Below are 15371 nucleotides of genomic sequence, written 5' to 3' on the forward strand. Positions count from 1 at the left end.
GCTTATTTTTCTATCTGCATTTGTATTCTTAAAGAAAAAAAGCTTATTATAAAGTAAAAAGTAAAAGGTTTATTCTAGAGTCAGAGACACAAGGATTTTTTTAATCAAAGAAGAAATGCAATATAACTTGCAGAGTATCTATCTGTATTAGTTATGAAATCTTATTGATCATATAAACCACAGTGACAGAACATAAAGAAGACAAAAAGTGCAGAGACATTTACATAAATGTGAATTTTCAAGAATGATGCAAAGAAAATGAAAATTTCAAACTGGAAATTAATTTGAATATATGAATGCTTTTCATTTATTTCCTTTCACAAACTATAATGTAACGTTTTCATTCCTAGTAGATATAACATTGCTACTGTATTTTTAGAAACACAAATATTTGTGCTCTTCAAAAATACTACTGTTGTTGATCATAACGGAAATGATATTTGGTCAAATCAATCGTAAATAATGCTTGTGAGGATTAGAATTCTTTCATACGCGAAGCCACATACATTTCTAATTTTTTTAACGACCGATAGTTTTGTCAATGCATTCTTTTCTTGTTTTGAGTTATACATTGCCACTCTTTCAATATTTTTCATCGAGTTTCTACAGTCCTTTCAAGCGTGTAAAACTATATAAATATTATTAGACCACATAAATTAACAGGGAAAACATACACAGCAGAAAACTGCCTAACGTTTTTTAAAGTCCTTCTGCTGCGTTCGGGTTTGTTGGATGTTGGATGAATGCTGCAATAAGAAATGAATACAGAATTTTGGGAACCTGATTACTGCAAAAATGCACACAACGATTAATATGCCTTAATTAGTTTCCAATAACTTTCGTTATTAAGTAAATAAGATGCACTATGCATGGCTTCCCCTACAATGATAAGACATGCTATTCTTATCTAACTCCAGAAAATCACATAAAGGCTGAAAACAAGCGTATTTGGTTACAGCCGAAAACATCGCGGAAGAAAAACCCGCGGTGAAAACAATGCAATTAAAAATGGTACAAGACATCGTGGGAGAAAAGAAAGCAAAGAGTAAACATTACAGTTCTAAAGAACATCGTGGTCGAAAATAAAGCGGTTCAAAAACATCGCGTTGAAAATAACACCATAAAAAATTAATGTACCTACAAATCATCGCATGACGATTACATCGCACACATGCGTTTTTTCCAATCCCATACTTACATATTATATAATTGACTTTCATCAGAACTAACAAATCGATATCCAAAAAATCGACTGCATGCTATACATGAAAATGTTAACGATACGTTAAGAATAAATAGAAAAAAAAATTATAATTTTCACTGAAACAATATTAGATTAAAATGTATGGAAAAAGTACTTTTATAATAAAGTATATAAAAGCAATTTTTATAGAGGTAACCTGATGCAGTAATTTATCTTTTATTTTCTAAGAATTTTTAGACAGTATTTTTCATAAAAAACTATCATTAAATTTTATAACAAACAGTTCATTTCTTAATGACCTTTGTTAATTAACTATATAAATTTAATATTCTATTACGTTCTATAAGTTGCATTTATTTTCTACTCATTTTCAATTTTCAAGTTCCGTTCTTATTTTTTCAGCAAAAATTTATTAGTTCATTCAAAAATATTAAATATAGAAGTATAAGAATTTCTCTTTCCTTCTTGCTCTCCCAAATCATTATGCGAACATGCATATACAGCTTTTAAAACCTGAAAATAAATGTGTGGGATGTTATTATGCGATGATTTGTAGATGCTATCCTTTACCACAATATTTTCGACGAGAATGGTTTTAAATTGCGAGGTCCTTGAGCCGCTTTATTTTCGACCACGATATTTTGTACCAATATGTTTTAGAACTGCTTTTTTCTGTTTGCTTTCTTTTCTCGCACGGCATTCTTCTTCTTCTTCTTTTTTTTTTTTTTTTTTTTATTCCTTTGTATCACGGTACTTGCGTTGTTTTGTCCGCCACGTTTTCGTCCGCGATATTTTTGCCGCGATGTTTTCGGTGGACATCGCATACTTATATATTCCAGCGACAGTTGCTACATGACGGACATGTGTCTTTTGCCATCGGGTGGTACATATCATACAAACAAACGCAAGCACTAATAAAAATGAATCAGTTTAAAATTATGAGAACCAATATATATATATATATATTTCCACCTATTAATTTTTAATTTTTATATGTTTTAACTTTTATTTGTTTTAACTTGTTCCATCGATTGGTTTTTTTATATGTTTTAACCTGTTACATCGATTGGTATTTTATTATGTTTTATTGTTTTGCTTTAAATTGTTTCCAACGATTAGTATTTTACTTGTTTTATAATTTGCATTTTATTTCGCGTGTAGCTTAATATTTCACCCTTCATTGTCATTGTTCTTTTTAAAAAAAACTGTGTTAAACTTTTTCTTGGAGCCACAGCTCAGGGTAACTTTTTGGCGAACTAACTACAATTTCTTTTCTCATTTCCTTAATTTTGCAGAATATTGCGCAAAAAGTTTTGACCAAAATTGGTCTTTTTAGTATTGTACTTACAACCTAGCTTATAATATTATATATATGTACATATAATTTATCCTTAGAAAACCTTTTAATGCCGTTTTGTTATATATATATAATGGATTGCATACTCTCACCATGTATGATGGTGTTTCCATTTACATAAACTTTCTACTATAATAACAATCTTTAAATTCTGCTTCCTCGGTATCCATTTAAATGACTGTATGCTATTTTAATGTGTTTCAGAGTCAAACTGAATCTGAAGCACATGTTTTATTTTTTGGTAGGATCTTTCTCAGCATCTGCGCTGCAAGAATTTAATGTGGAGTTTTCTTTCTAACTGGATAGATGTCGTTTTTAGTTTTCTGTATTTGAAGAGTGATATTGCTTGAAGCTTCTAAGTATAGAGCTTTAAGATCTTCTACCTTTTTTTAATAAATCTTCAAAACACTGAAATATACCGTTTCGTCCGCGCATAGAAGTATCAAAATATTTTGATGCACATTCTCTCTCCACTCTAGCGTGCATGTCTATTCTTAAAGATAAGTTTTTGCCTATTATAAAAAATCTTGGGATATGCATTTTCTCCTTTGCATGTGAAACTATTTAACTTTGACGTATTCTAAAACTCCTTTGTGAATAATAATATTTAGCTTGATACGTATTTGCAGACATTATACAATGCTCTTTAGAGGTAACACTAATCCTAATGTTTCTAGAATATAAATCGAACCTCGAATGGTTCTAGAATCTCATAAAATTTCCAAATTCAAATCTTTCATATAAGAGTAATAACAGTAACAAAAGTTGGAGAAAATTACTTAATATTAAATTTTTCAATAAAAGCAAAATTTGAAATCTGCTTTTGAAATTTTGAAAAAACAATAAGAGAACAAATTTTAAATATACTTATATATTTATTGGGATGCAAATAAAATTTAGGAAGTTAAATTCATAATTAAATCTCTTTAAACTTGACGTGCACTTTCTAAACATAATTTGAAAAAGTAATAGCTCAATAACAGCGCAATGTTTTGATATTTTTAATATTCTTTTCGAATTGATGCACGTGTAGGTGGTGGAGTGTTATTTCAAATATTAAGATAGATAACACTAAAGACGAGACTCTTTAATCTCTCCAAAACCTTAACAATAAAAGTTCAAATTTTGTTTATTTCGAAAGCGCACTTGTAGTTATGGTACACACATAATCCTACTTTCGTGCATCTAAAATTGCGACACTCGCTTTCTTTTTCTAATAAACGCTTCTACTAAACTTCAACGCAATTAACCTTTCTGAAATTTTTAATTAAAATGCTAATGCTTTTTAAAAGGAATTCATAGACTGATTCATAGACTGAAGATTCAATAGACTGAAAATGAGTAAAGATTGAGTTTGTGAATCTGTAGGCGTTTTTAAGATTCTTTGGATTCATATTTCCTATCCTTAATTCCGTTATTTATTTACACAGTTCTTGAGCGTTATTAACCATAATGCATTTGCAGTATTTGCAAGTAAAATGCAAACAGGAGAGAAAGAAACTAAGTAAATAAAACTTTCGCATTCCGAAACTTTACTTTTTGACGCAGTTATTCCCCAAAGTATTCACCTAACTGGTTGTGCAACATGATTAAAAGTAGCCGGACAAGTAATAACCAGTGTACTACATTTTAAAACAATCTTTTTTTCTATTAAAAAGTTTACAGCTTCAGATGTCTTAAGAGATTATCACATTTCTTTCCACTGTATGCGAAAGATGTAATGGGTAACCTTGAACAAGAAGAAGAGCTGATGGCCTTGCCCTCATGTCGTGACATACTGTCCTCGTATACAACCTTTCGTTGCCCTCAAAAAGAAGACAAGTATTAGAAGGAAACAAGGATTACCAAAGTAAATAATAAACAAGTTATCTTTGACCTCGAGAAATTATGAAATATAATCCATAAGGTACAAGGAAAAAATAAATATGTATTTCATCTTACGGAGCGACAAATATGTTGTAATGTACTGTTAAATATATTATATTGCATGACATAACTATTTTTTAGTATGTACATTTATATTTTTATGCGCATTCTCCGTATTATAAGCGAAATCATTTACTACATTAGAGGAGTCCAAAAATGAAAGGACGTTATCGATTATTCGATAAGTAAACGTGGGTAAAAAAGAACTTATCAAGCTCTAGCTTAACAGTTCCAGCTCTTAACTGCAGTATTCGTCCTTTGAAGACAAACAAAGTCACAATAAAAAATTTTTGATTTGTTTCATAAGAGAAAGTCATGAAACCATTGCATGCTATATAAATAGGCCTCAAAATATTTCAAATTCTTATCACACAAGCGATAAGTTATACAGACAAATACAATCTTTAATAAACGTCATAATATTTTTAATTCAATATTTAGGCATATCTTATATCATTCTTATCTTCAAGTAACATTTTGAATAGTCAGTGAACTGTTACACAAGTGTCTAACTAAAGGTCTGAGGACTACTATGCCAACTAATATTATGAAAATCACATTATATTTACATATCGTCACTTATAAAAACAGAAATGACAGTTCCAGTCTACGAAATGCACATAATTTCGTTATCATATTTTATTTTTGAAGCTGATTAAATGCATACTTACGAGGCTAATTAAGACAATCTGAGAGCATAGATATAGTGTTTTTTAAAACCCTAAAATGCTAATTTCTCCTGCTTTCATGAAAAAAAGAACTAAGTTAGGAAAATGATTTGGGGATTTTTTATAATCTACGGACTCAGGCGTTTTTTAAAACCTACGGCGTTTGTAAGCCAAAATATAATCAGTCGATCTGCACGTAAGTCCTTGCATTCTTTTAGAATGTAAAATGCTATTAATCAAAAGTATCAAAATGTTATTAAAAGTGCCCTATTTTTAAATAAATGCTTTGTTACACTGATGAGCAACGTACTAGATATGTTCCCTGCTTTTTCATCGTCTACTCTCATAGTTCTTATCATTTGTAATCAGAGCAATTTCTACTCTCAATATAGTATTTCGTCATATTTTGCAAATCGCAAGATAAGAGCTTATTCACGTTTCTTCGCTTTTGTATTAGAATATATGTTGTTTGATTTTTGCCATTCATTCTCACATGCAACGTGAAGGAACATTTTCATTCACATTAACCATTGACGTTTTTTCGTAGACCAAAAAAATGTGTTCGCATGGTACCGGAAAATAAAATGGATCCATATTTTAATGATTTCCAGGTTTCCTATCTCTAACCTGTTGCTTAAGGGTTCTTTCTGTAATTCGTTTTGTAATTTGTTAGGTGAATCAAATATTTTATGTTTCATAGTTTGAAACCAACTCCCATATTTTTTTTTTCTTCACAGAATATATATTTTTTTTTATTTTGCGCCTTCAAAAAAGAAAGCAATATAACATTGACGAAATTAATTAACAGAAAAATTAGGAAGTTTTTTTTTTTTTTTTTTTTTTTTACTAAAAAAAAGGAGCCGTACTTTATAAAGTTTTTTCCCTGAGCAAAAAATGCACTTTTTACATTAGATTAAGCAGAAAATTTAGGTAGACAAAAAGCAAAGTGTAATCAGAATCAGACATCTTCTCGATCAATGAAACTTAACTTTATGCAAAATGAAGCTTTGTCAAATAGACTTGTCTAGTTATTCATTGCATACACAAGGGAAGATAATGTATGTTTTAGCATATAAACTGAGCTACGTTTAACTGAATACCAATTGTTTATTTCAGACTATTAAAATTCCTCTATTTTACGAATACCTGACTGATGAATTTGCTCATTTACAAACATTTTATTCAAGGAAACATCTTTATCATACAAAAATGGTTATTGCTTTTAAACCCATCCATATTTTAAAACAATTAATCATAAACAGAAATAAATGCTCAATTCTCATTCTGTCATACAAATATTAAATATTTTGCTATTTATGATGCATAATAACTTTAACTGTTTATTATTAACTTTTAAGTCTCTAAAAATACATATTAAAGCCTTATATGAATACATTTATTTATAAAAAAGAAGTAAAGTGAAATTTTTTTATAATAGAAGCTTTTATTTAAAACTCATAAAATAATCACTAAGTTGAAAGAAGAAAACAAAATTCTCCCACAGTTTCATGAGAACAAGAGAATAAATAATTGTCTGCACAAAATTCACCTACAATATTATATCACAAATATTAAAAGCATGAGGCATTCTTAATTAATTAATAAACACAATGGCTTACTGATTTTGATATTGCAATTTGATTAGTAGACATTTGAGTACCCACGCTTTTATTATTCGTGATGTAAAGTGAAGATGAATTTTGTAAACGGAATTATTTAATCTCTTATTCCTATGAATCTGTATAATAAATTGTTCTTATTCTTTATTTCATTAATTATTTTATAAATTTTAAATAAAAGCTGTTTTTATTGAAAAAAAAATTTTTTTCCTTATTTTATTTTCATTTTTGTACGATTTGCAAAAAGAAATGTAAATAGAAATAAAAAAAATAGTTTCACTAAATTTGCAGCAATAAAAGTTCTGCAAGGGAGCTGCTATATATATGCAAAGAATTCTTATATCACTCCAAATTAGATACATATATGCATATACATTGTAGCCATCTAACAGAATAGTGGTTAGTGACTTTGACAACGTACCGAAACGTCTGGTTTCGAATCCGGGAGAAAGCATGGATGTCTTTGCGGCATGGGGACACTCACATGTTTGCCGAGTTATAAGTCCTCTCGTGCAGTTTGGTGGTAGGGAAAGAGGAGTGGGTTACTCTTATACCACCCTTCACTGTGCTTCCCGTCCGAATTGGGCAAAATCGTACTGTCGCCTATATGGTGCCCAAGGCTTTTGCCAACGACAGCTGCAATCTTGCACTTCTTGCCAATTTCTAGACCTATTTTGTTTATGACAGAGAAGTGATATTAATCATACCAATAATGCCTTTTTTTATTGAAACTTAATTTTAAGTTTCATTTTGCTGTTTATTTATGCATGCACTGTATGCGTTTATTTCCCTGTATTTGAATTCTCGACTGACAATACCTATTTAGAGTGCTGCAGTATAATTTCAGCATTTATATCTAGCATTTTTTTCGGGGTGGGATGGTAATAATAACTCAATGAACAAGCTAAAATATTCTAAACAACGCAAACTGTACATTCGGTTTTGGTTTAAAACTTTATTTCAGGTTCCATTTTGTTAGCTTATACGTGTACGCATTGCCGAAAGCTAATTTATTTGAACACTTGACTGTTAAAGTCTCACTGGTGTTAATACATAACTATTGTCAAGTTTAAATGCTTTCAGCAAAGCCAACGAATTTGCTTAAGTTATAGAGCTTGACTTTATTTGAAACTATAAACTAGATCCAAACTCTTTACAGACGTAGAACGAATTATCGCTGTGTCTGAAATAAAACAGACTTTAAAATGTTTAAACATTTAACTTTAAAATGTTTAAACATTTTCATTAAAACACATTAACATAAACGCACTTCTTCAGGTTAACAAAACCAACCCCCACGTGCAGCTATGTAACTAAGTAACAAATTCAATTTAAAACGTGTACTAGAAGTCAAAGACTACAAACTTATATTTAAATCTAAGATAGCTCAGAAAACTCTAACCGGCGTATCAATTTAAATGTTGGCATCAAAACAGAAAGCCGAATAATTACAAACCGAACAGCGCTGGCAGAGCTAAAATAACAGGGCATCAAGAGGCAGAAACACGCCCAGTTTTACAAAACAAACATTTCAGTTTAAATACTTTCCATCTCAATTTATATTCTGCTAAGGAAACGGAAAGGAGGAATTACTGTAAAGATCTAAATCATAGTATCTGGTTAATTTCAAATAATAACCCAACAAAGTCTTACATTTGTCTAATACTGAGCACTTGTAAGCTTTGCTCTCTTGATTAACTATTCACTACTATGGATGAACGGATTGAAAAAATGTATTTAGATAATCGTTGAACATCAGATCATATTATATTTCAGGGTCTTTGCCAAAAAAAGAAAGACGTCTCTGGTCAAAAATGAGTCTGAAACGTAGGAGCTTGCTCAGCAAAAAGACAAATTGAATACGATGTCCAATGTAAAGACAGACATCGTCAAAGGATTGAAGAGTTCAAAAACTGACGCTCCCAAACTTTTTGATCCAAAAAATTTGATTCGTTGGCGTGTTTTATATTTTTTGGTATGAAATGTGTGGTAAGAAATGCTGTTAGTTTCTCGGTACTAAAGGCTGTTCGCTTAACTTCTATGTTGTAAAATAAATTTTCATCCCAGTTCGACTAAACCATGCTTGAATCATTTATGATTAATAATTATTGCTTTTATAATGTTCATCTAAAATATTTCAATTATATAAATGCGCATATTTATATGCATTGCATATATGTTTAGCTAATGTTTAGGCACTTAAAAGCAGTGCCCAGGGTTTGCTAGTGAAGACTGGATTATTTTTAATTTTATTGTTTTATTATTTTCACGAACAAATTTCCTTACACGCGCGTTGTTTCCCTTCGTACGCACATCCTATTTTTTAATTAGTATTATTGCTTGATTTTGTCACAATATATCTTGATAATCTCTAGTAATCAATTATTATTTTTATTTGCAAGAAACGGAAAGTTTTGAATAAACTGGAAGAACTGGTTTATTGCTTAAATCTGAAACGAGTGATGCTTCGGAATAATGAAACAATCAACAAAATGATAATGGATTAAAAATTTAGAAGGAAAAGATAAGTAATATAACTTCTAAAATCTTCTTTAGCTATATATTATATCAAATGTCATTGTTCTTAAATGATAGGCAGAGAATCAGGTAATAGTTTATGTTTAAATTTTAGTTTCATTTCGACATTTATATTACTCCTGCGTTAATTCTAACTTTGATTAAGTTACTCCTGCGTTAATTCTAACTTTGATTTGTTTTCAAAAGGTTTATTTTACTTAATAATTACTATATAGAGAGAAACTGCACAGTAACATTCACATTAAAGCAATATTAGTGTAATATTTTGTTTTGGCTATATTTGTACAAAATTATAGTATTATAATAGAGAGAAACTGCGCAGTATTATTAATACTAAAATAATGTTACCCTACATTTTGTTTTGAATTTATCTGCAAAATTACAGTAAGTGGTAACTTGTAATATTTTTAAAATATTCTGATTCTGAAAATTACTATTTGGCAATAACTATTTATTTCCTTACGCTTCTCTTACATGATAATAAAATTTTAAAAAATCTAATCAACAAGCCCCTACAGAACTTTAAATTTAGAATAAATATCATTCTCTTGCTCATACTATGTAGTATACCTAATTTCGTCGAACATTATTAATAATTTTCAATGTATTTTATATGTACACGGCAATACACGGGTCTTCCCTTTCAGGTAATACACAGGACTACTATTAAAGATCCGTCAGCTTTCAAAACATTGTATTTTTAGAAGCAATACACATGTTATATGATTTAATGTATAAAAAGAACCGGATATTGTCCATGATTTCTTCATACAATAGAAATGATCAACGTGTGCTCCGTTGATCACATGTTATACATGCAAGTGATAGTAAAATTAAGGCCATCTATTAGTTTTGATATCTTCTAATCTTAAGCCATATAGTATTTTCTTTTTGGGAACTTTAAACACTGTGTTTTGTTTACATATCTCTACTGCGAAAAAGATTAGTACAGCACAGGCAACATACCAGTGCCGCTCATTGATGCATTACAGTTAAGAAGATAGCCAATAAAAAGTAGTGACGGATAAACTAGAGGTAACTATTGCAATATTATTTGTTGAAAAGAAACATATATTCCAATAAGAATGCATAGTAATATTAGCATGACAATGTCTAATAGTTTCATTTCTGCTTTTCGGTAACTTGAGTTTCGCCCGATCTCTTTATTGCCGCTACTACGCCTTAGGCCTCAAATCGTCCATAAATAACTACAGAATGTGAATTAGCAACAGAATTGGCTCAATCGTAGACTGAATATCAGTCCGTTTTACTGTGACGGTTGGGTTTCTGTATTAAACAGGCATAATATTCAATAGTTAGAAGGGAATGATTCAGCGTGACCTTTCCGAGTAGTTCGCGAAGCTTTGTTGTACGATAAAATTATTAAACGGACGAATCCATTTAAAAATTTAGGGAAACTCGTTCTCTGAAAGCAATGAGATATGGGAAAATTATGTAAATAATTTTAAAATTTTCAGAACCTGGCGTTATAAAGCTAGACCAGGTTTTCTTAAACTGTGGGTCACGACCCCCAAGGGGGTCGCTGGATCTGTAGTAGCGGGTCGCCAAAACTTCTATCAGTTTTGATATTTCTTTAACTTATTATAATAATTTTACAATTACCAAATATTTTTACACAATGTATCTGAAAATAGATAAATATAAGACAATACAGACAAAGGAACAAACGAAAACGTTTCGACGCATTTTTTTATACTATAAACGTTCATTTTCCTTGCTTTGCACGTGATGCTGTCATTTCGTCTGTTACTTATTTAAAATTATCACACTGTTCTATGTCTTAAAATCAGAAATTAAAATTAATGACCTAAAACTGCAATAGTATATTACAGTACAAGTGAAAAAATTGACAGTTTCACTCACGCGTGTGTCGGATTTGCGCAACACTTATGGAGGCCCACAAAATTTTTGTAAATATTATGGAGTCCTGGGGGTCGCGAAAGAATCTTAGTGATAAAAAGCGGCCGTGACTGAAAACGTCTAAGAAACCCTGAACTAGATGAAAAAATATGCGAGAGGAAATAATATCTTAGGAAAGAAAATAATATATAACTGCCAGAAGTGGCAAATAACCAAACATAAGGAAAGCAGAAATAAAAAAATTAACACTAAGGAAAACTTTGGAAACCAGATCTGAAACAAAATAAATAAAGTGACTGAAAAAGCATTTACAAAAGTTGACAATTCTTTGTTTTTTCGTCAATAAGCAGCCGAAAAAAAAATATTGCGAATGAAAATGCGTTGGGGTGCGATCTGAATTTTGCAGACTGGTGTAAGACACTGCGCTCTTACGAAAGAGCTGAATGTGCATCGGTGTTATCAACAGGTTATGGAATTGTTAACAAAGAGATCAAAAGCCCTTAGAAGCCATGGGTCTGGACGCCAAAGGATGATACCTTCTTGTTGCTATGTGAAAGACGCTATACATCATTAACAGTACGACAGCTGGTGTCGCATCTTTCTGCTACTGCAGGACGACTCACATCCCGCCAAACTGTGTCGCGTGAGTTCATTAAAAGTGGACTATATGCCCGACGACCTGTGGTTTGTTTTACATTGTTCTTATCGCATGTTAGAACGCGATTCATTTGGGGCCCTGAATATCGCAGTCGGACACCAGAGAAGTAGGATCATGTATTCGTTACGAATGAATCGCGATTTAACGTCACGAAAGACGATGTTATGGCGAGAGCCAAGGACACGCTATCAGGAGCCAAAGTTGAAAGAAAGTATTGCAGAATAGGAGGCTTACTTGTATGGGTTGGGATACTAACGAACAACTGCACAGACATCTATGTGATTCTTGGTGGTTCCGACACGCCCGTCTGATACTGCGACGAAATTTTGCATCCTCTTGTGGGTACTTTTATCTCTGTAATGTATACAGACGCGATATTTATGGATGATAACATCCGCTCAGATGGGTCTCGAGAAATACGGAGGTTTGTGGAGAGTAAAAGCATTCCATATCTGCAGTGGCTGCGAGATCACCGAGCGTGAATCCCATTTGGCATGCATGGGATATGTTGGGGCAACGAACAGCAGGTCACAATCTATGACCAGGCACCCTATACGAGCTTCGACGTGCATTACTACAAGAATAGGCGCTACTACAACAAGCGATCAACGGCTTGTTGTAGTAGCGCCTATTCTTGTAGTAATGCAAGACGGCACTTATGGAGGTTAACGGCAGATAAACAACGGCAGATTGTTTACCTGCTGTCAAGCGTGCGTTACAGCTAGAGGATATTATATCCGCTATTAGCATGATATTTCCATTGCACATTCTTCCGACCTACTTGATTTGTCGCGATGTGATGGTTCTAATACATGTGTTTTTTACATCTCTGCTTTACTGTTTGCTATGAGGTCTAGTAATGCCCACCAACCTCTTGGATGAATTTTACCCATATCTATTAAATAGTTTTGTTCTATTCCGTGTTTTTATATTACGTTCAATATGTTATTGTATTAAATTATTATAATTAATAAAATTAGCAACATAAATTCAAACGTGCTGTTTCAATTGTCAAATAAATTTCGGCAACAGATAACATTTTATGTTCAATTATCATTTAATAGTTAAATAAAAATTATAAGTTAACAGAGAAAACTACTTATTTAGATTCTAGGCATCTTCCTGTTTGAAATGCCGCTTTACATCTAGTTCATAATTTAGATGCTAGTTTAAATAGTTACTATTTAATTCTCCAGAATCTGCAATTAGTATTTTTAATTTCTATTGAATTCATCGCACATAATTAAAAACAAATCAGAGTAGAACTCCATGCGTATTTAAAATGTGTAATCAACAATAATTTATCATTTTTTGTTTGAAACAAAAAAAAAAAAAAATGTTAAAAATTTATTTTGATCAAGGAATCAAAACAATTGTGTTATTGCGCAAAATGTTAAGAAATAGATAATATATAGCTTTCCATAAGTTGAATAAACTAATCAGTTAGCATTTTATGAGCTAACTAAAGTTCCAAATAACAATCGACCGGTTAATTTAAGCCCTCTTTTAGCATAGTGGAGGTCATATTAATATATCAAATATTTCAATAAATACTCTAGAAAAGTTTTGTAATCCGTAATAAAATTTATCATTATAATTTCTATGTAGATAGAAATTAAAGCAATATATCCCATATAAAATAAATTCGTCTAATTAAAATACCGCATGATTTTTACTTCTTTGTCCTTCTTCATTTGAAAATCTGAAAGTTTGAGTGATGGTACGAAAATGCTGAAGAAAAATTTTAACAAATTTAAATATTTGATATATCTTTAACAAGTTAAAATTTAAGTGTTTTACAATTAACTTTCACAAAATTCTAAATCATATCACATAAATTTTAATTTTTAAACATCTAATACTGATACTTAAGTTCCAAAATCTTAAATTAACATTAAATTAAGATTTTAATTCCTTTTTGATTCCACTTTATGCAAAAAAAATTACGATTATCTTAAAGTACATTAATTAACAATGATGTAATAGTAACGTTCATTTAATATTAATTTACAAAAACATATATTTTTCTTAGATGGAACAAAATTCGCTCCCGCTAAATTATGTCCAAATTTTCATGTCAAGGAATTTAAAACAAATTAGATTCGTTCAAAACTCATATTTGCAATAAATAATAACGTATCATTCTTCGCAAAAATAAAATATTTTCAAAACTACTTCCATATAGTTAAAAAATAGTATATTTTAATTTTTATGTAAAATTTAAAAATTTAATTTTTTAAAGCAAATATCATAAATGAAGTACTGGCAATTAAATTGTTAATGTATTGTATTCATTAGCATACTGAAGGCAAAGTTATTATAATATGTGTGTAATAACATACACACTTAAATAGAGCATTTCTTAAAATGTTTTCAAAAAATCATCTTTAATAAAATAATTTTCAGTTTGCGCTAAACTATACTCGCCCGAAATATTTCTCAAGCCTTTTGTACTAAGGGAAGGAAAAGATGGATTTCATAACTATACTACTTAGTAAAGAGAATTTTACATTAATATTTCATTAAAATAATCAATAATTTAAATTTGCTCTCATTCTTCCGAAGGTATGCTTATATATTTTTCATTAAAATTAATTCGTTAGTCCTTCGAATGATGAAATGAATAAGTTTATTTAATATGGCATTCAGTATGTTAAATAATTTTATTCTCTTCAAATTAAATATTTATCATTGTTCAAAATTCTGAAAAGAAAAATCTTATAGCTAATAATTTCGTTCAATTTTCATTTCCTTTATTTCTTTCTTCATTTTTAAAAAAATTAACACTGTAAACCAATATTTGTATTACCATTAATACAAAGTAATTAAATAATTATATATAAAGCGCTAAAATATAAAGTTTCTAATTACTAACTCGACAAAATTCCCTTTGTGCGCGGGGAAACAAATTGGCCCACACAGTGGAAATTTGTCTTTTTTTCCCCCATGGCCCTTAACTGTACGTAAGTTGCCTTACCTTGCGGGATCGCAAGTATGAAAATGAAAGTCACAAACATCCCAGCGCATTCGTATCCATGCGTCCGCATCCTGAAAACACAACCGCGCGAATGTTCCGCCCCAACTCACGAACCCCCGCTGCCTGACCGCCCGCTTCGCCGCTGGCGCCACCGCTTTCAAAAGAAGTGTGACGTCACTGGAAACATCAAATAACAGTTTCTGAAATCAGCTTTGTTTCTTCCTCAGTCAGACAAATTCGGAAGCAAGTGCCAATTTATTTTACACAAACATGAAAGAAGACTCGACCTGATTTCCTCACTTGAAGAAAAAAAAATATTTCTTTTTATAAGCACTTTACTTTCAGCACCGTAATTAAATTTTGAAATAACACCGAGTGAATGAAGGCGGCTAAAAAGTTTAAATGCTTTCCCTTAAAAAAATTAAATATAATGCCAGCTAAGCAACAATTTGTAAATTTATGCTTCTACATCAGATTTTGGAATGCGCTAATTTAAGGAGAATCTAAATGAGTGAATCACTATTTTGAGCCCTGATAAATAAG

General features: G+C 30.8%; 1 protein-coding gene across 2 annotated transcripts in view; it reads right to left on the bottom strand.

The window, feature by feature from the left end:
- LOC118192603 (synaptogenesis protein syg-2-like) overlaps positions 1 to 14948 on the bottom strand; it is a 367366-nt gene extending 352418 nt beyond the window's left edge. For both annotated transcript variants that reach the window (XM_085827019.1, XM_085827023.1), the window contains exon 1: positions 14829 to 14948. In XM_085827019.1, coding sequence (XP_085683145.1) covers positions 14829 to 14898 — 70 coding nt within the window. In that variant the 5' untranslated portion in view covers positions 14899 to 14948. The remainder of the gene's footprint in view (positions 1 to 14828) is intronic.
- Positions 14949 to 15371: the final 423 nt, after the last annotated feature.

The sequence above is a fragment of the Stegodyphus dumicola genome, chromosome 1 (assembly GCF_044657685.1).
Source record: "Stegodyphus dumicola isolate Sdum_Otavi_A_Nest chromosome 1, ASM4465768v1".
Lineage (NCBI taxonomy): Eukaryota > Metazoa > Arthropoda > Arachnida > Araneae > Eresidae > Stegodyphus > Stegodyphus dumicola.